At 35.9% G+C, this 22,118-nt stretch overlaps 1 protein-coding gene across 1 annotated transcript in view; it reads right to left on the bottom strand.

The window, feature by feature from the left end:
- Positions 1-21,593, bottom strand: part of LOC137647282 (zonadhesin-like) — a 106,492-nt gene extending 84,899 nt beyond the window's left edge. The window contains exons 1-18 of the mRNA XM_068380678.1: positions 20,084-21,593; positions 19,827-19,960; positions 18,701-19,098; positions 14,657-14,833; positions 14,134-14,286; positions 13,765-13,856; positions 12,443-12,610; positions 11,675-11,854; positions 10,809-10,985; positions 9,693-9,830; positions 8,871-9,015; positions 6,989-7,110; positions 6,019-6,160; positions 5,606-5,723; positions 4,246-4,486; positions 3,660-4,034; positions 3,233-3,409; positions 1,658-1,836 (exon numbers count right to left, since the gene is read on the bottom strand). Coding sequence (XP_068236779.1) covers positions 1,658-1,836; positions 3,233-3,409; positions 3,660-4,034; positions 4,246-4,486; positions 5,606-5,723; positions 6,019-6,160; positions 6,989-7,110; positions 8,871-9,015; positions 9,693-9,830; positions 10,809-10,985; positions 11,675-11,854; positions 12,443-12,610; positions 13,765-13,856; positions 14,134-14,286; positions 14,657-14,833; positions 18,701-19,098; positions 19,827-19,960; positions 20,084-21,424 — 4,457 coding nt within the window. The 5' untranslated portion in view covers positions 21,425-21,593. The remainder of the gene's footprint in view (positions 1-1,657; positions 1,837-3,232; positions 3,410-3,659; positions 4,035-4,245; positions 4,487-5,605; positions 5,724-6,018; positions 6,161-6,988; positions 7,111-8,870; positions 9,016-9,692; positions 9,831-10,808; positions 10,986-11,674; positions 11,855-12,442; positions 12,611-13,764; positions 13,857-14,133; positions 14,287-14,656; positions 14,834-18,700; positions 19,099-19,826; positions 19,961-20,083) is intronic.
- Positions 21,594-22,118: the final 525 nt, after the last annotated feature.

Genomic DNA, 22,118 nt, shown 5'->3' with positions numbered 1-22,118 from the left:
ACGACTATTCCCTACAAAATTCATAAAGGAACTTCATTGAGTATCTCTTACCAAAAACCCTGAACACAAATGATGGGGATCTACCTCCCCTGACTCAAAGGTATCACAAGTGCAACCTTCAAGGTCAGAACAGATTCTCATACAAACTTGAGGAACACAATCACAAAGCAGTGAAAGAAAAGGCACAAAAGCACAGTGGGGACAGCAGTTATCTGAACGACACAGCAAACGAGTAAAGTAAGGACTAAGCCGCAGGGTCTGACGTACCTACCCAGCGCATGTGAGAATAGAGGGCAACTATGTAATATTGCCAAACCCAAAGGACTTCTAAAATTTTGGTTGTAACAAAACAGCAAAAGAGTAAACCATATAAATGATTTGGGTTTGTATTTGCATAGGAACAAATTTTCATTACACTAACTAAAGGAAAAGTAACAAGGACTATTTTCCCAATATTAACCAAAAATGCAGAGAACCATTCCCTTTACCGTAAAGAAAAGTAAAGACAGAGAACTATTTTTTCAACTATTACAAAAGTAAGACTGAGGACTATATCCGTTACAATAACAAAATAACGACTCTGACACCTATTTTCTTTACAGTAAAGAAAGTAACGACAAAGGCCTATTACCCTCACAATAACAAAAGAATAACATACAGAGAAAGAGGACCCTTTCTCATGATAAAAAAGTAAAAGACTGAGGACTATTTACCTCACAAAACAGTATAGAGAAATGTTTTCCTGATAGTAAAGAAAGTAAATGGCAGACCAATTTCTCCTATGATAACTGCAGTAAATTATTGAGGGTTATTTCTCTTTCATCATAATCTTCACCAGTTTTCAGTGTACCTAGGGGTAACACTAGATAGAACTCTGCATCATTTTCCACCCATCTCCAAAAGCTTCGAGGGAAGGTTGGCTCTCGCAATACCCAGCTAAAATAACTAGCAGTAACCAAGTGGGGAGCCAATGCTCACACGTTAAGAACAACTGCTTTGGCTCTGTGCTATGTACCAGGCAAGTACAGTGCACCAGTGTGGATTTGATCTTCGCATGCCAGAAAATAGACCCTATGCTTGACAATCAAAGGACACTTCGTCCCATTCCCACTAACAACCTCTACAAACTTGCACACCGACCCCCCCAGAAATCAGGAGGCATACAACAAAAACTTTAGAGGAAACATATCTTTAACTCCAGGCACCCATTACATCTAAGTACACTTAGGTGAAGAAAGATGTTTGCCACTCTGGAGGGACTGCCAGTCCAAATACAAGTACAGAATGACAGAATGGACCAATGGAGGGACTCAGACAGGAGACTACACCCCAATAACGCAGTACAGGACCCCACTGAAGAAATTGCTGATGGGGCACTACTTCCCCGACATGGCTGGTGTGCCCTCAACAGAGCTAGAGCTGGAGTCAACAGAACAAGCAACAATCTAATTAAATTGGGCCTAAAAACTGACCAGTCCTGCAAATTTGGAGAAAATACCCGGATCATAAACCGTATTCTCCAATCATGCTCATTGTCTCTTAATTTGGACAACACTAACTTGGCTAATGCCAATAAAAACTGCTTTAATGGTTGGCTGTTTGGTGTGATAGCTATGTTGATGATTATAAAACACTAAGAGACAGCTATTTCCTTTACCTGCATTCCTGGCAATGATCCTGTGGATGTGTAAATATCTCATGATAGTTATAAAAACGGTCCAGAAACCGACACTTTTTGGGTTGGAAGCAGATGGGACAGCAGACACCATCCATTGGTTTTGGGTCTGGGCATTCGAGTTTGGGACACCTGATGGTTTCGCACATCACATTTCCGTCCTGTCATTTAAAAGGTGAAAAAATAGGGATTAGTTCTCTAAAGTAGCTTAAATTTGGCCAAACATATTACTATATAAATCCCTTGCATTTTGGGGGCAAATTGGACTTTTTCTTCATACTGGGATTTGAATTACTTTGGGAGGTTAAAGTAATGAAAAATGTGCAAAACCTATAATGAGCATTTGCTATGGTCAAAATAGTTTTTAATTCAAAATTTTAAAACTATTTTTTTGTACATAATCACACATATAAATGCAATCAATAATGAACCCAAATTCACATGCGATAAAGAAATCATGAAATCTGTGCAAAATTTATCCTAAAAAATATACCCAAGTGCATTTTTTGGGAAGGTCAAATTCAGAATTTTGGTTGGAAACTTTAACTGCAATACAGAAATTTCAAACTCAGCAAATTTTACCATTAATCAAATATAGTTTTACAAGTCTCTTTAGGGAACAATGTGGACTCTACTTTCAAACTGGGTGTGAACTTTTTTAATACCGCTTGTCACAAACATGATTGCAACATTGAAATATATTTTCATGCTTGCAATTGAAATTAATGCTAAATGTACAAAACAATTAATCTGCCTGTTTTATGGGCCACTTACTAAAATAATTACAACGTTGGTGTGCATTAAAAATGTTCTTTTATTACAGCAATGTTTGCAATCAATTTTTTTCTAACACGTCAGACTATAACACCACAGGTTTTTGGGGTCAAAATTAATTTTTCACTCAAATTAGTTATAGCATATTAATTCAGATACTACTAAAGTTATACATACAATATCAATAAAATTTCATTGGAATAAAGTATAATTGCAAACTAGGCCAGTGTAGCAAAAACAAAAATTGTGTATAATGTATTAACCAGACATATAATCGTGAAAATGAAAACAAAACTGCAACACTTAACAATTGCAAAAGAGTAGGCTATGTTACAAACAATCCAGAATTATCCAAAACACAAAAACTTCTCGAAGTCAAATTAGACTTTTCTTTCAAACTGGGTGAAAAGTATCATTTCAGCTACGGATATGAATGCAAAAACACAATGTACAGGTTAGTAATTTTATTACAATTGATGAATGCCAGAAACGATACAAAATCAACAGAAGCTTTGTCAACTATGCCACTTTTCTAGTGAAGCTGGACTTTTCCTTCAAACTGATTATAAATAAAAGGAATATCCTATGTGGCTAGTCCCAAAAATGACTTGATAATCAATATATTGCACTTCATTTCAATAAAATATATCTAATAGATGCTGAAAAAAAAAAAAAAAAAAAAAAAAAAAACGACGCAATTCACCCAAAACGTAACTTCTAAAAGCCAGATATCCTCATTTACTCTGAAAGCCTATTACAGTGAATATTCCCCTGGAAACCTACCTTGCACAAGCATTTTTGGCAGGGATCATCCTCGTGGATAAAGCTGATGCCGTTTGGGTATATCATCTGGGTGAAATAGCAGTCTTGACAGGTTGAACAGCAAGCATCAGCAGGTCTAGGCGGGTGAGTGCACGGTGTCCCTGGACAAAGCACTTGACTGCAGGTGATTCCAGATTCCTTCAGAGAAAAATTATTGATTAATTAGCTGTTATGTTTGCTTTACCTAAGATATGGGAAGTTATTTCAGACCATCAGAACTCTATGGACTATATTTACATATATAAAATAATGTCAAATTCTGATAAAAGTAACTCTTTCTAATATATATTTTCAGGATTTAGTTTCATTCTTATTGTCTTAGCTATTCGTGCACTGTGCACTGTATACATAACGTGCATTAAGCACCAATATTAATAATATTGCTTACCAAACACGTACACTGCTGGCATGGATTAATTGGATGTACAAAGGATTCGTCTATTTCATAATTTATGCCTTCGATCAAACAAGAAGTGTGCCGGCACGATTCGCATAGAGAAGAAGAAGAAGAAGAAGTTGGTAAATGGGGGGAAGCATAGGCAGAGAAAATTGTTGGAATTGCAGTAGGAAGGAAAGAATTAGAATCATGAATAGAAGGATTACCAACAAGAGGGGGATTTGTTTTGGCAGCCTGTGGAGGGATTTGGGTTGTCGCTGACACTGGGTGGTCAAGGCATTTTGGACAACATTCAGTGGTCACCAATACGGTAACGACGCAGTTTAGGGCTGGACAATGTTTTTTGTAGCATTGCACATTGCCATTCTGTGCAGAGAGAGGAGAGAATAAGAGAAAGAATGAAAAATTATTCTTATTTTGTGAAGTTTCCAATTCAATTACACCAATTTGTGACTAGATCAATAAAATACCAATTATGATTGCAACTCGATATGTCATCAGAGATAAAATGTTGGCAGTTTTGAAGATTAATACAGGATTATCCTTGACAAAATCGTTGAAAACAAATATAGCTCACCTTGCAAGCACACTCATAACAATCACTCTCGTGCCTAGGAGACCTGAAAGTCAACCCATTCGTGTACTCCTGGTCAAAGTAAAGGCAGTTATCGCACATTGGACAGCATTGTCCTGGGGGCTTTGCCGGGTGACTGCACTGCGGATTGCAACTGTCCTTTTTATCATGGCACTCAACGGTTCCCCCCTGGCACTGGCACCTCACGCATGGATCACTCCTCGATGTCCATTCTGAGCCATCCCTGCAGAAAAAGACATGGATCATTCTTCATAAATATGCATCCTTTTGGGTGAATTTATTTTATTAATTCTTTAAAAATGAAAGCTTCGTAGTTTTTTCAGCAAATGAACCCAGTTTCCATTGATTCCGCTTACCTTCATAGGGCATTTCCTTTCATACTTAGATGGTATGTTAGGTTCTTTGCAGAGCTCCTAGGCACCTAGCTACATTACCTTCACCCTTTATCTTTATATACATTCCCTCTACTGTAACTTTGCCTGTCTCCGGTGTTTACCAATATTTCAAGATCAAACCCTCTAGTCTAGAGAACCCATTGAGAAACTGGAAGCGGTATTCATTAATTTCATTAACTACTACTACTACTACTACTACTACTACTACTACCCACTGAGAAACTGGAAGCAGTATTCATTAGTTTCATTAACTACTTCTACTACTACTACTACTACTACTACTGCTACTACTACTACAACTACTAATAATAATAATCTCACAAATATGATACAGAGCAAGTGTCTGGAGAGAGAGAGAGAGAGAGAGAGAGAGAGAGAGAGTGAGAGAGAGAGAGAGAGAGAGTGAGAGAGAGAGAGAGAGAGAGTGAGAGAGAGAGAGTGTGTGTGTGATATATATATATATATATATATATATATATATATATATATATATATATATATATATATATATATATATATATATATATATATATATATATATATAGTCAGGTTCAGGTGGGGAGAGAGTAGTCATACCCTGGCAAGAGGGGAGTACCCCAGGAGGTACACTAGGACACCACTCCCACAAATTGCCAACTCTGTGGGTTGTAGTTAGGAAAGGGGGAGGTGGCTGGGAAGGGTTGAAACTGTGTGTGTGTGTGTGTGTGTGTGTGTGTGTGTGTGTGTGTGTGTGTGTGTCGAAATATTTAGAAATAATAATTTTCGACTCTAGTACACAAGTAATTATAGCAATAATTAAGTAACCAGACAGGATAGTAGTTTCTAGTACAAGTAACAATACACACACACAAAAAAAAATCACAATTTGCGCTCTATCTCTATAATATGAATACCAAGAGATGACTACTAACTACTGAAACAATTAATGACTGAACTGATGTACTTACTCGAAGGTTTCGCCCATGTAGTTGCATTGAGGACAAGTTGGGCAACATTTACCAGGTGGAATTCTGGCGTTAGCACAGTAAACGTCACTGCAGGATTTCGTGTTGCAAACCAGGCTGCCTGAAACCATCAAAGACTTAAGATTTTGAAGAGTGGGAAAGACCTTATATATACATACATATATATATATATATATATATATATATATATATATATATATATATATATATATATATATATATATATATATTAAATAAGCTTTCTCGAAAAACAAAACACTGCATAGAAACGGAAAAATAATAAAGATAAAAACATCTAGATTTCTCAAACATATGCGCAGACAGAGATATATTTGAAGCGTGTGCGCATGACAGATTGATTGACTTTACTTGAATAGAAATGAGAGTATATTTACCATTATTACAGTAACAGTCGCTGCACGGGTCAGTCGTTGGAATCCTTTCGTCTTGGGCATATATTTTGCTCCGATAAAGACATGCTTCACAAGATGGGCAGCAGGTCGAAGGCGCAGGTGGCAAAGGGTGACTGCAATGGTCCTATAATGGAAGGAATCCTCATTATAATGAATAATCTTATTGGGAGGGAAAATATCATACATTTTTACTCTACCACATTAATAATATACACCATCGGAACATCACGAATATTCATAATTCTATGACCTGCATTAATGATTAGTCATTTATTTTTTGTAGTTGTCAATATAACGCATTTTTTTAACAACAATTACACTAAAAATTAACATCAGGATTGACAATGGGATCAGATTTAGTCAATTTAAGAAAGTGACAAACTCTCAAACTTTTTGGAAGGCTGAAATGATCTTGGATGGCTCCGTAGTTCCTGGCTTCAAAACCTGAAATCATACGCACACAATTTAAGCTGTATACCCAAATCAAATGTCTTCCTTTGCAAGGAAAGTCCGAGTTATGTTATTCCGTTTAGATCTCAACAATCGTTTCTGGACAATGGGATCGGTTGAAAGTGCTCGTTAACAGAAAGGGTAAAAATTGTTTAGAAGCCTAATGGCCATTTCAGAAACAGTTATTGCTTTCGAGAAATGGATAGGTCGAGAAATTATTTTTCGAGTAATTGGTTTCGAGAAATTTACCCGTATTCTCTCTCAAAGGACTTTGACATTGACGGAAGTATGCAGTCTCTAATTAGTTTTTCTTTGTCAGAAAAACTGCCATCTTTTTTATTCTTCTCCTGTACTTCCCTTTCTCCATTTTCCTTCTTCCTTCCTATCCCGAGCTCATGCCTTCGGGATATAAATTGGATTGTATCCAGGGGTACTCTTCCTTTCCCCATATTCCCCACTTCCCTATCCTTATCCTATGAGCATCTTTACTTAGTAAACTTACTTGACATTGCATTCGTGCGCAAGTTATAAGATTCTTGTGGCACTGACACTGCTGGCAGGGGTCAGAGTTGGGGGACCAGTATTGACCTTCATCCCATGTTTGGCCTTGGTCATCTATGCAACCTGATGAAATGAATGAATGAAAAGCGTTAACATTTCTAGGAGAGAGAGAGAGAGAGAGAGAGAGAGAGAGAGAGAGAGAGAGAGAGAGAGAGAGAGAGAGAGAGAGAGAGAGAGTTGGGGGACTAGTATTGACCTACATCCATGTTTGGCCTTGGTCATCTATGCAACCTGATGAAATGAATGAATGAAAAGCGTTAACATTTCTAGAGAGAGAGAGAGAGAGAGAGAGAGAGAGAGAGAGAGAGAGAGAGAGAGAGAGAGAGAGAGAGAGAGAGAGAGAGAGAGAGAGAATTGGGGGACCAGTATTGACCATCATCCCATGTTTGGCCTTGGTCATCTATACAACCTGATGAAATGAATGAATGAAAAGCGTTAAACATTTCTAGGAGAGAGAGAGAGAGAGAGAGAGAGAGAGAGAGAGAGAGAGAGAGAGAGAGAGAGAGAGAGAGAGAGAGAGAGAGAGTTTCAGATTGAATTAATAGATTTATAATAGACTTTTCTTGAGTAGTTTCATTAAAGAATAATGAAGAATAATAAGGAACTAAACAAAATTAAATGAACAAGGAAAGGTCAGTGGGGTTATAGCATGCAGAGGGAATATGTTGGTCAGGGGAATATCTTGAAAGGTGAAGACTAGCTGATTTATATATACTATAATATGGATTTAACATAGAGGAGAGAGAGGAGAGAGAGAGAGAGAGAGAGAGAGAGAGAGAGAGAGAGAGAGAGAGAGAGAGGAGAGAGAGAGAGAGAGAGAGAGAGAGAGAGATAGTTTTCAGATTGAATTAATAGATTTATAATATACTTTTCTTGAGTGGGTTTCAATAAAGTTTAAGCCTGTGGTTGGTAGCAAAAACATGGCTTAGATTAATTATAAATCATTCAAATGATTTAAGTTTGAGGTTGCAAAACAAAATACACATTTAAAAGGCTTTATAAATCGAGTGTGATTCTCTTGAAGAAAAGGAACAATTATATTTTTTTAAGTAACGACCAATACCTTTATGTTATAAAAATTCTATTAGTGTTCAGGATATGGTAGATTTTTCCAAAAGTTCCTAACTTTCATTGTATCATTCACTGTTAAAAAACTGTAATTTTAATTAGAAATTCTTCGTAAAAATATACTGTTCTCAGCCGCATTTCAGTAAAATACATGCAACCGTAATTTTACCATAATTTGTTATAATTTTCAATGGGTTGGTGACCGTAATATCGCTCCTTTATGTCAATATATCAGTCTTTAAAACAGTAAATGTATGACAACATTTATGCTAGTTTTTTTACCGTTTTTAATGCAAATTAAGATTTCCTCAAAGCAGAGAACTGTCTCGAATAGTTGAGAACGGGATATTGAAAAACTAATTGGATGTTTAGCACTTAATTTTAATAAAAACCTATTATAGAAAATTACGAGGACTGACAAAATTTCTTTAATTCCTTAACTGTGTGAGTATTCATTCATTTCTCATAAGAAAAATGGGGTTTAAATATGCATAAAAGAGATGGTAATACTGTTTTATTTTCTATCTAAATATTCTGAATAACTGGGAAAGGTATGTTGAAATTTGCTTAAAACATTCCTTAAAAAAAGAAAAATTTAAATCACACCAAAACGTTAACAATGGATTATAGTTCCCTCCCCATTAATCTCTTCCATTTCAAATATCTAAAAGTTTTAATCTAAGCAAAATATTCATTTAAAAACACAGTGAATAAACTACTACTTTAAACTAGAAAATATCAAAGCATTTACTTACCAATGCAGACTGGGCAACATTCGCCATCTGGCCGGTGTTTCAAAAGACAGGTCAGTTCCGGACAGGTAATTCGAGGGTTACAATTAAGGGAACCATCTAAACACTGACATTGTTCACAGGGGTCACCACCTCGGTTGAACCACACCTGAAAGAAAAGTATTTACACTGTTAAAAATTTGCATTAAAAAAAACGAAAATGTCTGGCATAATTTATTCTAGGATTTTTACCGTTTTAAAAACCGACATATTGTCGTAAAGGGGTGATATTACGGTCACCAGCCAGTAAAAGATAATAACAAAGTAAGGTAAAATTACGTTCTTCTGTATTTTACTGAAATACGGTTGAGAAAGATATATTTTTACGTAGATTTAAAGATCAAAATTAATTTTTTTTCTAACTGTAGCATTATGCAATGATGGCTCAGATTTTTCATATCTATTTAAACGAGAATTTTTTTTTGTACATATGCATAAGCTAATACATAAAAAAACTCAAACACGTACACTATACACAAATCCACACACTCATACACACGCAAATTACATAAATATTACAAGTGTGCACAAAAGCTTCAAATTTTAAAGAAGTGAAGTTCAGATGGTAAATATCGTTCAAGGCCCTTCTTAGGGTTTATCTAATAATAATTATTTATATTATTATAGACTTTATGAAGAGAATTTAATGAGTGTAGAGTAAAACACTAGGGAAAAGAATTGATTTCGTTGAAACTTGGAAAATATAAAAAATAAACTTCCATACATTATCCTCATTCTAATAAAATACTGGAAATTAAAATTAACAATTCATACGATACACCTTACCTTATTGTCAAGCAGCTGTCCATCAACGAAACACTTGGAACAGTCTGGACAGCAGGAACCTGGAACTGGAACACCATATGGACACTCTTCACATGTTTCACCAGTACATATGATGACTCCACTGTCACACGTGCATTTCTGAAGATGATACGAGAAATAATAAACAGTGAACAGAGTTATACTTTAGTTAACAGTGTTAAGAGGAAAATTCACCCTTAAGAAAAAGAGATATCGACACCTGGGAGGCTAAAAATACATTCGGAGGGGGACCTGTAACTTTAAAAATATGAATATGTTGCAAAAGAAGCCTTTAAAATACACATCCAAAGTCTCACTCACTCTTATGAGGAAACAAATATTTAGATAGAATGAAGTAAAGAGGGAAGCCACTCTCAAACTCACAAGAACTGAATCTTTGATATTATAAAATGCATCACAAAGAGAGCTTTTGTTACCAATAATGGGAACTGGAACTTTAATATTATATTTTTTCTTTTAAAGAAGTCTTTACCACTCAGAAAGGGCACTGGAACTTTGATACTATAAATATATCGATAATGAAGCCCCTTTTCACCCACAAGGAGAACTAGAACTTTGATACTTCAAATATATCAATAAGTAAACCTTCACCACTAAGAAAGGGAACTGAAACTTCGATACTAAGAATATATAAAAAAAAAACTTATCATTCAGAAGGGGAATTGGAACCTTAATACCATAAATTTATCAATTAGGAAGCCTTTACCACTCAAAGTTGGAACAAGAACTTTGATACTATACATACATCAGTAAGGAACCTTAGTCACTCAGAGAAGGAATTAGAACATATAAAAGAAAACCTTTTATTGGTCTGAAGGGAATTTGAATCTTAATCTAAATACATCCACAATGAAGCTTTTATTACTCAGTAGGGAATCTGAAACTAACACTATAAATACATCAATAAGAAAGCTGTTATTAATCTGAAGGGATTCAAACTTGATCACTATAATTACTGTACATCAATAATGAAGTATTTATTTCTTTGAAGAGAAGCTTTAACACTATAAATAAATCAACAAGGAAACATTTATAACTCAGAAGGGGAGCTTAATCAAGTTGAACCATCTGATTTACCCGACACTCTCTTCCATCTTGCATCCAAGTCTCTCCATTCAGTCTGGATTTGCCTCTATTATCAACACAGGGCACTTCGTTGGGGCAGTGGTCAGGACAGCAACGCCCACGGAGGACAATGGCCCCTGGGCATGGAGGGGGCCCACATTCCACAGCTACGCAAGCAACGCGCGTATCCTATGGAGGCCAAGTACAATGGCTTAGAAAATGAAAGTAATTTTATAAAATTAAAACCTACACTATTTCAAATATAAGTTAAAATCATCTGCGAGTATGTTTAGTAAGTTTATGTAAAAAGTATAACTCATAATACTGGGAGCCAGACTTTTAAGCAAAGGCCCATAGATCATTTATGCATTTTTCTTATATATTACAGCAGCTAACAGATGCTGAATATTTACGTGACTCAAGTTGAATGGGTAAACTCTAAATTTGAAAAATGTTTACATACACTGCTTTAAATAGTGCTTGAGGAATCATCCTTAAATCTAAAATTTTATCAAATGGATGAACAAATTTTATTTTACCCATACAGTTCATTTTCCTTCATACTTTCTTTTATTCATAAATTATTTTTACATAACATCTTTGGATTTTTGCGAACAAATATTCACCAAGATTATATTTGTTCCAGATATTATCATTATTATTATTACTTGCTAAGCTACAACCCTAATTGGAAAAGCAGGATGCTATAAGCCCAGGGGCTCCAACAGGGAAAATAGGCCAGTGTGGAAAGGAAACTTAAAAAATAAAACATTTTAAGAATAGTTACAACATTGAAATAAATATTTCCTAAATAAACTATAAAAATTTTAACAAAACAAGAGGAAGAGAAATAGGATAATGTAATAATTTCTGCTCACCTGACAAGAACAATTTAGACATGGATTGAACGAGGGTTGGAATGTGGTCCCGGTGGCTATAATTCGATCGTCGTACGAACACTGACCCTTGCACATGGGACAACATTCCCCTGGAATCGTTTCCGGGTCCATGCAGACAGGCGGGGCACACTCTTCTGACTTGCAAGTTACAGTGCCCAACTGTAGGAGGTCAGTTATACTTAGAGTATAGAGTAATAAAGTAAATAAAAGAATAAAATAGAAATGATAAAAACTTGACGAGAATAGGATTAGTGTGTTAAGAAAAATAAAAAAAAAATATTTGTCAGAGCCCAACTGTAGGAGGTCAGTTATACTTTATTATAGTATAGAATAATAAAATAGGTATTAGAACAAAATAGAAATGATAAAAACCTAACGAGAATAATAAGATTCGTGTGCCATGAAAAATAAAAACTTCGTCAAAAGAGGAATCAAACTAATATTTTGCACCTGGTGAACCCACGAGAACATTTAAATGTTGAATACAACAATAACAGAAACCTTTATCAACAAAAATAAAGACTTTAAAGTGAAAGGGCCTTGATTTGGTATGCCAAAAACAGCAATAAAAACTAGTTTTTAGAATGAATCAATCTAATGGAAGACAAAAATATAGAAGTGAATATGATATAGAGATAATGTAATTATATAGAAATATAATTGAAATCATATATAAAACATAATAGGATAACCACAATGATAGGGACAAAGATGAATATCGAGTACTTCTCCATCAGCTAGACTTACAGAACACGAACACGTAACGCAAGGAGCCACGAGTTTGGAGTCGCCATTCATGATGTGGTGTCCTTGGTAGTCACAGTGGTGACAGACGGGGCAACACTCCCCTTGAGGCGGGGCAGGATTGGGGCAAGTTGGTGTTGAGCAGCCAAGAGAGTAGCAAAGTTTTTCTCCCTAAAATTAGAAGGATAAAATGGTTTAATGCAGTTGGGAGAGACCGTAATGGTACATAGATTAAAGTTTGAATGAAAATAATGTTATCAGAAGTCCAGACTGATTGATTAGGAGTTATCTGGCATCCTGATCAAATTCCAGAAGGATTTGTATAATTAATAGAAATAGTTCAATGTCATTTTCCATTGCTACTCATATCATAAGATTATAATTTGCGCAATTGAAGAAGAAAGACTGAACGAGTCTCTCAAAAGTAAATTTGCAATCAAGAATCGTACCTAAAATCTTGAAGGAGTCTTAGATAGGTAAACAAACATTTATCAATGCAGATAATAGATTTCGAAGAGCCACAGTCCTCGACCTACTTACAATCATCCGAGTGTGGTTAGGGTTCAACATTAACCCCTGTAATTTCCACCATGCACTAATTTTAGCTAGATCTCTACTATGGGATTCAACAACTCCAGATCTACATTCAGGAGATGGAATTGAGGCTTGTTTTCTAGGCTAAACTACATATGTGTATATGAAAATTAATGGACCAAGCAGACTACCATGAGGAGTACCAGATATAATATTCCTATACTCACTATGGCGCCCATCGACAACTACTCTTTGCAATCTATTACTCAAAGATTCAATAGTGATACTAAGAAAAGACCCACCTACTCCTAAATGTTTGAGTTTGAAGACAAGGGCTTTATGATTAACAATGCTAAAGGCAGCACTAAAATAAAGGACAATCATATGAACTTCCTGACCACAATCAAGGTATTTCTGTACACTCAAGCGCTGGAGATTGTATGAAGAACATCACATGTTCCAAGGCCTTTACAAAAATCAAATTACAAACTAGGAAAAAGATTATTACCTTCATTTTACCTATTAAGACGTTTTGACAATAAGAATAGATAAAACAAAATATTTTTTTATGTCCTTATTATCTCCGTATATTTCTTATTTACAGTACTTCTAACTGATACCTACAAAACTTTCAATAAGTATCAGTGACGGGAGGAAGTCATACATAGGCAGATCAGTAAAATAATGTCCAACAAAAAACCTAAGTTTTTGTTTTACAGAAACTTATAATTATAATTAATTTCATATATAATGGCATACAACCCTTAATTTGCTCTTAAATTCCAACTGACCTGTTTACACTTGCAATGAGTACAAGGATCTGGTTGCCAAGAGTCACCTTCTTCAGCGCCTTCACAACTGTTGCAGAAGGCGCAACATTCTCCTGAATAAAAGAAACATATATGGTAAAATTGGTAATAAGCATCCTGGCAGGACAATTTATTTGAAATTATACGAGAAAGGAAATATCTTTATGATTCAAGAAATGTAAGGCTCAAATATGATAGACAGAAGGAATCCCACGATGTAAAAACTACTTTAAGAAATAAAAACAACATAGTATACTTATCTACTGTATCTATCACTGCTGTATTAAAATATGGACATGATAAAACCTTCCATGCTAGATAAAAAAAATAAATCATTAGTGAATAGCCTACCAGGTTTGTGAACTGGGTCACTGCAGGTCAATTCAGGGCACACCAGTTGAGCACAGAAGAGAGAGCCTCCCGTGCAATGGCATTCCCTACAAGGATCATCTACGTTTGCGATTGTTTGGCCCTCTGGTACTGTGTAACCGTTGTACTTGCATCCTGTTGGTGAAAATAACAAGTCCAAGAATGATAAATAGGTATTTACAAGTTATTCTCACTATTGAATATTAAAATCTACATTTGATCTAGGAGGTGGGCGTGTATAAAGATATGCATGTCCCAATTTTGTCGTATATTACTTTATAAGTACAGTACATGCGACAAAAGATAACTACCGGTTTTATAAAGTTCATTAGCAGAAATTGATAAATATATCAAGGGAAATATAACCAACTGAATAACAAATGAGTAATTGCTTTATTACATTACTCAATTATAAACAACAAACATTAGCAAAATTAAAACCCCAAACGATTCTCATATAAAAAAGATCAGCATTCTTGCACGCAACAAAAATAACCACACAAACCATGATTGCAATCAGGGCAACAGGCTCCAAGAGGTTTAACAGGATGCGTGCAAGAGACAGAGGGACAGTCAACTGGATGGCACATCATCTCCCTGTGATTACAAGTGCAAGTTTCGCAATTATTCCCGGTCCAAGTAGACCCTTCATCTCGAAGCTGTCCTGTTTCATCCACACATCCTAGAATGCATAACCTTAGATAATAAAATTGTATGATCAAATGTAAATCCTTATCACGATAGTTATATACACAATGAAGTTGATTAGTAAAGACAAAACTTATCTTAAATGTAACAGATCAAATTTGATTTGAAATAAAAGAACTGTTACCTGAGATTTTATGCTAACTGAAAATTAACACAATTTGTCCATGAAAGAAACCCTGTCTGGTCAACCCCCCAAAAACAAAAATGATGAGCTACTCTTATTTCTGCACCCTTTGATGAAAGTTAGTAAGCTTATGTTGTTTTCTGCGCTTGTTGAAGAATTCGTGTCGCTAAACCATTAGGATAATGTGTTTGTGGCAACTCTAGCTCTGCTGATTACAGCCCAATTTCCATAACTCCCATATTGTGAAAAGTTTTTGAACATCTTTAAAAAACGCATAAATACGTATGCTGTAGATGTTCAATTGTTCCTTAATTTGCAGTTCGCATTTGCAAAGGCCTTGGATTATGTAATGAGCTACTTAAAATGCCCACTGCTGAATAGAAATCCAATGATTGTGGTAAAAAAGATATGGTTGGTCTTAATTATAGAGCTTCCTATGACCGTTAATCATGAGGCTTTTTTCAAACTCAAACAGTTCGGAGTAAGTGGGTCTTATCTTAGCATCATTATTTAATTTTTAATGGGAGAACAAGGGATGTATACAAACAGAATATGTCACCAATGAATATTCAAAAGTCCTAAACATATTCGAGAATCAAGAGAACTCGTTAGAATGAACGATATGAGGGAACAGTGTATACGGAATAGTTAAGTTTACCATACAATATCAACTTTCTTTTTTTGGCTTCAAAGAAAATTGTACCAAGTAAGTCTATTTTTAAGGTAGACTTATATATATTAGAATTTAATAATTTTCATTACGATTATGGTTGTCACTACAGAGCTATCTTAATTTGACTAATTGATATTTGACGTTCTCTAGTAAAATAAGTTCGATAAGATTATGCGAGTGATGTTGATTACAACGCAAAGATCACAGACAAATATGAATAAAGCTGCGTATTGGTATAACAATGCAAAGGCCCGTGAATGACAACATACTTATTAGGGAATGAGTGATAGAAAAAATACCATAAAATAATATCTTAAGCAAGTGTCAATACAATAATTCGCCATCTTAGCAACATATAATTGAGAACTTTTATACACGCGTGTATATATAACAAGTGGGTTTTCACCAGAGTTTAAACTTGAGCATGTTGCCATTACTTTAGATGCTACTGCTTTTTACCTTGGATTACCTTGAAACTTTTCCAATTTCATTAAATCTGAAGCTATTAATTTCCTAAAAATACCTTAAAACCATACATATTACCTAAAATTAAATTAATTACCTTTAAAGTTTAAACACTGGTTTTCACTGAACACATATTTAAAATGCCAACTCCCTTGTCTCCAGGACTGGACTAATCATTACTTTACTTTTACTACTTTTAGGGGTTTATTTCTTGCCCTCCACCAAACACTAAAGGTCTGTTCAGGTGGGCCTTGGTGTGTGAACAAAAAAAATTATTTCTTTCCAATTAATATTTTGCTCTGTATCGTTATCAGTTATTTCGCTAGCATTTGTATTCAGACTTAATAGCCTTCAGATCACTACTATAACACTTTCTAAAAAAGATAAGTCTTCGGGTTTTTCTTGAAAGCTGCCAAGTGCTTAGGGCATCAAGGGAAGAGGGGCCCCACAGATTCATCTTACATGCAGATTAAAAAACCAAAAACCGTGATGAAACGTGTTCAGTTATGTGGTGCACGGAGGAGAGGGAAAAAAAAAAAGAAAAGATGCAAAGCAGACTTCTTTCTACAAACAAATTCCAAGACATGATATACCGATTGCGAGTCAAAACGAATTTCTGTCATCAGAAGTGGACACACAGGAATTTCACTTTGATTGCTACTGAACAGAAAAATGACGAGGTGCTACAAGCAGGTTCATCTAATTACATGTGCTGAAATAACTTAGAAATTATTATCAATAATAAAAAAATAAAATAATAAAGAAATAAAAAAGAAATAAAGATAAAAAAGAAATAAAGAAAAAAGATAAAGATAAAAAAAGATAAAAAAATAAAAAATAAATAATAAAAAATGAAATACATAAATAAAAAACTAATAAATAATAAAAATAAGAAAGATAATAATAATAATAAAAATATGAGTTCAATATGATGAAAGTAATCTCTATAAAAGATGAAGTAAATCACAAAGTTGCAATGGACCCAGGGTTGTGGATCGATTTCTCAGAATGGGTCATTTGGCAAGTCTAACTGGCCTTTCAGTAGTGGTAAATCAGTAAGGTATTCACAGAAACTTTTGTTTTGTTTGTAAACAGTTTGCTCAAAAAAAATCTCCAATTCTATTACAAGAGAATGGTTCAGTGATTGGCAAAAAAGCGCTTCCCGCAAAGACTCATGCTATCATACTTGTAGACAAGATGTGGATTTGGGAAAACAATCGAAGAAACGAATTCACGAGAAGTGTAATTACTGGGAATATGTCTCGAGGCATGTCACAGCTGTTATTTGTACGTTAGCTCAACGTGGGATGGCTTTTCGAGGAACAAATGAAAGGTTTGGTTCATTGCATACTAGAACTATTTTAGGGCTGCTTGAAATCATAAACTAGTTTGATTCATCTTTAACCATATGAAGAAATATGGAAATGCTGGAAAAGGAAATGCAATTGAATTTAAGAAGAAACTAAAGACATTACTTTTCACAAGATCAAAAGTTATAATGAAAATGTTTCGTTAGATGATTGATATGGACCCGCCCGAGAAGTAGTTCACTCGACTTCAGTGGAGGGTTGGATTTAAACCCAAAACAAGTAAACAAGTAAACATGTCCAAAACCACCCGTGAGGAACTCCTTCCTATAATGGCACTAAATGTCCATGCGTTCACTGTTAAGAACGTAAAATCTTTTAGTTTTCTTAGTTTGTCAGTTGATTCAACACCAGATCTATCATATATCGATCAGTTAAGTTCTGTACTTGGGTATTTAAAAGATGGACAGCCTATTGAACGCATTCTAACTTTTCTGGGATTGGAAAACCACACCGGCGAGGAAATGGCAAATTAGGTGAGTAAAATTTGTAATTTTATGAATAGAACTTACCTGGCAGTTATATATACATAGCTTCGAATGTATATATAACTGCCAGGTAAGTATTCATAAAACTTTGTTTTATCATAAAAACTCCATTTTTATGAATAGAACTTACCTGGCAGTTATATATACATTCGAAGCTATGTATATATAACTGCCAGGTCATGTTACAATTCAAAATGTAGAGGCCAGTCATATGACAATACTTCCAATATGTCTGGGCGTTATAGAGGGATGCAGCAAAAATTTGGTCCTGCTTGCCTACAGGCTAAAAATTAAAGGAATAAACACTCCCCAGATCAGCAAATTAAATGGAGCCCATTTCCTGCTTCTTTTTAAAATGAAACCCAGTTTTCCAAGAAAAAAAAATCATAACGAAAAACAGTGGAACACTTTAAACGGTTCGTATTAGGCGTCCTTGCTTGTTAAAGCATATTTTGTAGCAATATAAAAATCTACTTGCTTGATTACCTTATAGTTACATCATGTATTCCATTTCGTACTTAGAAAAGCCATTTTTACACTATCATTCTTTAACTGTCTTTATGTTTATGGATTGCATATAGTCTTTAATGACGAATAATACTGAACCACTACCACTTATCACTCGGCTATTTCCTAATTACAGTTGTTTAAGTTATTTAACGACATATGTCTACTACTTGAAAATACAAAAAACTCCACTAACAACACATTCCACTATACATACCATCACAAGCAGACTCTTTCCCAGTGATCGCATCGATGAAGGTAGGTCGACACACTCCTTCGCACCCCAAAGCCCGGCAAGCGATATTGGGTCTTCTGGAGCATTGGAGGAGAGACGGTGGAGGGGTACTTGTAACCTGAGGAAAACCACTCCCTTCCGGTTCTGGAAATTCGTACAGAGGACCGAATGGAGGAGGATTGAATAAAGCAGTCAAGAATGGATAAAAGGAGAACGTCGGCCTCGCAGTAGCAGGTGGATCGTTTAAAATATAAGAGTAATAAGATGAAACTTCGCTTCCTCCATCAGTGGTGTAAGGTCTGCAGACTTCTTCCTCGTTGCAGTCGACTACAGGGTCACCTGGTTGGCATCCGCTGTGTAGTCTCAAGTTGAGGCACAGTCTGAGGAAAGTTAATTGACTACGTGTGAAAGTTTTCTCACTAAGTTTTCTCCTTCATTTGAAAGGATTATAGGAAGAACAATTTACTTCTTATCTACCCTGCATATCAAAATTTTTCATATGCAAGTGTATGTTTAGTATGTTTATATGCACAGAGAGAAAGAGAAAGAGAAAAAGAGAAAGATAGAAAGAGAGAGAGAAAGAGAGAAAGCTAGAAAGAGAGAGAGAAAGAGAAAAAGAGAGAGAGAGAGAGAAAAAGAGAGAGAGAAAGAGAAAAAGAGAGAGAGAGAAAGAGAAAGAGAAAAAGAGAGAGAGAGAAAGAGAAAGAAAAAGAGAGAGAGAGAGAGAGAGAGAGAAAGAGAAAGAGAAAAAGAGAGAGAGAGAGAAAGAAAAAGAGAGAAAGAGAAAGAAAGAGAGAGAAAGAGAAAGAAAGAGAGAAAGAGAAAGAGAAAGAATTATTAATTTAAGTACGGTCAACTTCAAATCTATAAAAAATCCATATCACTTAGAACTAATCTAGACTATTCTAGACTAAGGTATATTCTCTCTCTCTCTCTCTCTCTCTCTCTCTCTCTCTCTCTCTCTCTCTCTCTCTCTCTCTCTCTCTCTCTCTCTCTCTCTCTCTCTCTCTCGTTACGATAGCAGATTGTAGCAAATAATCTCACAAGTATCATTTAGATTAGAAACTCAATTAAAAGTTAAGGAGGAGACAAGTTATCACGTTGTTACCTTTGGTAATATTCCTGTGGCAAATAGGGTTCACCATCAACCGGAAGTGACCTGGAGTCCATTCGATGAGGAGAGACCATTGGACGTAGGATACCGGCTGCCTTTTCTTGCTGCCTCAGGACTTCTCTATCGTTCTGGTGAGGATTAAGATATAACGTCAGTTTTGAAAAAAAAAAAAAAAAAAAGTAATTGCTTCTGTGATTGTGATTGTCATTCAACTTCCAAGTTATGGTAATGAAAGAGATAATTCAAATCACCTTACTGAAGTAATTATAATCCAGCCACCATTCAGGCAATGGGGTCACAGGTGGACACGTCCTTTCAATATTTTTCAACAAAGATTCGTCTGTGAAGCTGTTCAACTTCTGCTCAATCCGCGCTTTCACCAGCTTGTAAAATGGACCTTTGTGATGATAATTGCACTTTTCTTCGTCGTATCCTTCTAGATCAAATCCAAAGATATCGTACCCTCTCCTATCAAGACCGTGGATATTAAATCCTGATGCTGTGTATCCATAAGAGTCGAAGACCAGTGACGTCAGCTTTGTGTTGTTCAAATTCGCACGACAATATGGCACTCCTAAAACCGTGCATCCATCAGCATCAAAGCCGTAGCGATCGTATCCCATCCGGTCAATCCCTGCGATGGTGTATCCATCACGGTTAAAGGTGTCCTTATTGTAGCCTTTTCTGTCGTAGCCTATGGAATCGTATCCATTCACGTCGTAGCCGTCAGCATCATCGCGCGTGGCAACCGAATTAGTAAACACCTGGTTTTCGGTCGTTTCAGGGACAGTTTCCAAGATCTCTGCGTCACTATCTCGAAGACATGGCGCTCCTTTGGACGGAAGCATGTAGGATACACCCAAATAAGAGGATTTCATGACATCCTTCGGTGTCACGCCAAAGGGCTCCATCTCTAAGAAACTTGTGGATGTTAGATAACTCTCCGACCTATCTCCATCTCTAGCCATCCAGTCGTCCCACACTTTGTCCACGAAGGCCATATGCGACAGAAATATCGGATCGTAGAACTTTTCCGGCGTCAGAGCATGACCTCCAACAAACGTCTGGAAAAGCCCTGACATGGCCTCCAGGTGAATTCTGAAAGTGGTGTAGTTGTCGTGGGCGAGAAGGTAGGCCAAGTTAACTGCGTCCGGAAGCCAAATGTAATTATCGAACTGTCGCATGAGGCACGGGGACCAATTAAGATATGAAGACGATCCGAATGGGTTGTAACGAAGGCACTTGGTTTCTTCGTGCCCATCGCCACCGAAGTAATTCGCTTGCCAAGCCATGGACCCGGCGAGGTCTCCGACGTCCAACGTCCAGTCGAAATAGGGCACTGTCAAGTCACAGTGTCCGTTGTCTTGCAAGACCAGTTCCACGACCCACAAGAAGTAACGATGCCACGGTAAGTAGGAATTTGTCCCAGAGAAATGGGGTAGGTGGCTGGCATACACCTCTGTTAGGCTGTGCCAGCTTACTCCGTCTTCTTCGGCGGCCAGGCGAGAGAGGGCATTGACATAGAGATCCATTTCATTTCGAGTTAAATCTCGAAATTCCTTTCGAGCGAGAGAAGATTGCCCGTGACTCATGCACGTGAAGGTCCCACTCCGCTGACAACGGCAGGTGTGACAAGAGGACTTCCGGACTTCGCCGACTTCGTAATGTTGATCTGTTTATAAAAGAAATGTTAAGATACATATTTGATTTAAGAATATTCATTGCCACAATTCCAATATCGTTCGGTTTTAATGTTCATCCACAAAGGTTATATGCAAAAAGGAGAAAGGATTTTTTACTTCACAATAAACAAAACTTAAAACAATAATTTACATGTAAAGAAATTAGTTCGAGACAAATGCAGCCATAACCGATATGACAATGAAAATAAATAGAGATTAAGAAATTGATAAAATTATCCATTGCAGATTTTAGTTTATCATAATTCTATATAAAAACTTCCATTTTTGTCTGTAAAAGATACCCGTCAACTCGTGCAATATACTAACGTTCATCATAAAAATAATATTTAAATAAAGAACAGGTTTCCCACTTTAAAAACTGGAAACATTGATAGAGCGCGTTTCAGAAAAAAAAACATACATAAACCACTTCTAGATTAAAATATAGAAAAAAACACACGATATAACATGAAGGGCTTAGAAACAATGAAAGTTAGGATTCTAAATATAGCAAAAACATATGAAGGTTTAGACAAAAATAAGAGAATTCTTAATACAGCAAAAACACGTATGAATCACATCGCTAACCAAGGCATTAGCATAA

The sequence above is a fragment of the Palaemon carinicauda genome, chromosome 9 (genome assembly GCF_036898095.1).
Source record: "Palaemon carinicauda isolate YSFRI2023 chromosome 9, ASM3689809v2, whole genome shotgun sequence".
Classification (NCBI taxonomy): domain Eukaryota; kingdom Metazoa; phylum Arthropoda; class Malacostraca; order Decapoda; family Palaemonidae; genus Palaemon; species Palaemon carinicauda.
The sequence above is the reverse complement of the archived record's forward strand: the minus strand, read 5'-3'. Positions and strand labels throughout refer to the sequence as shown.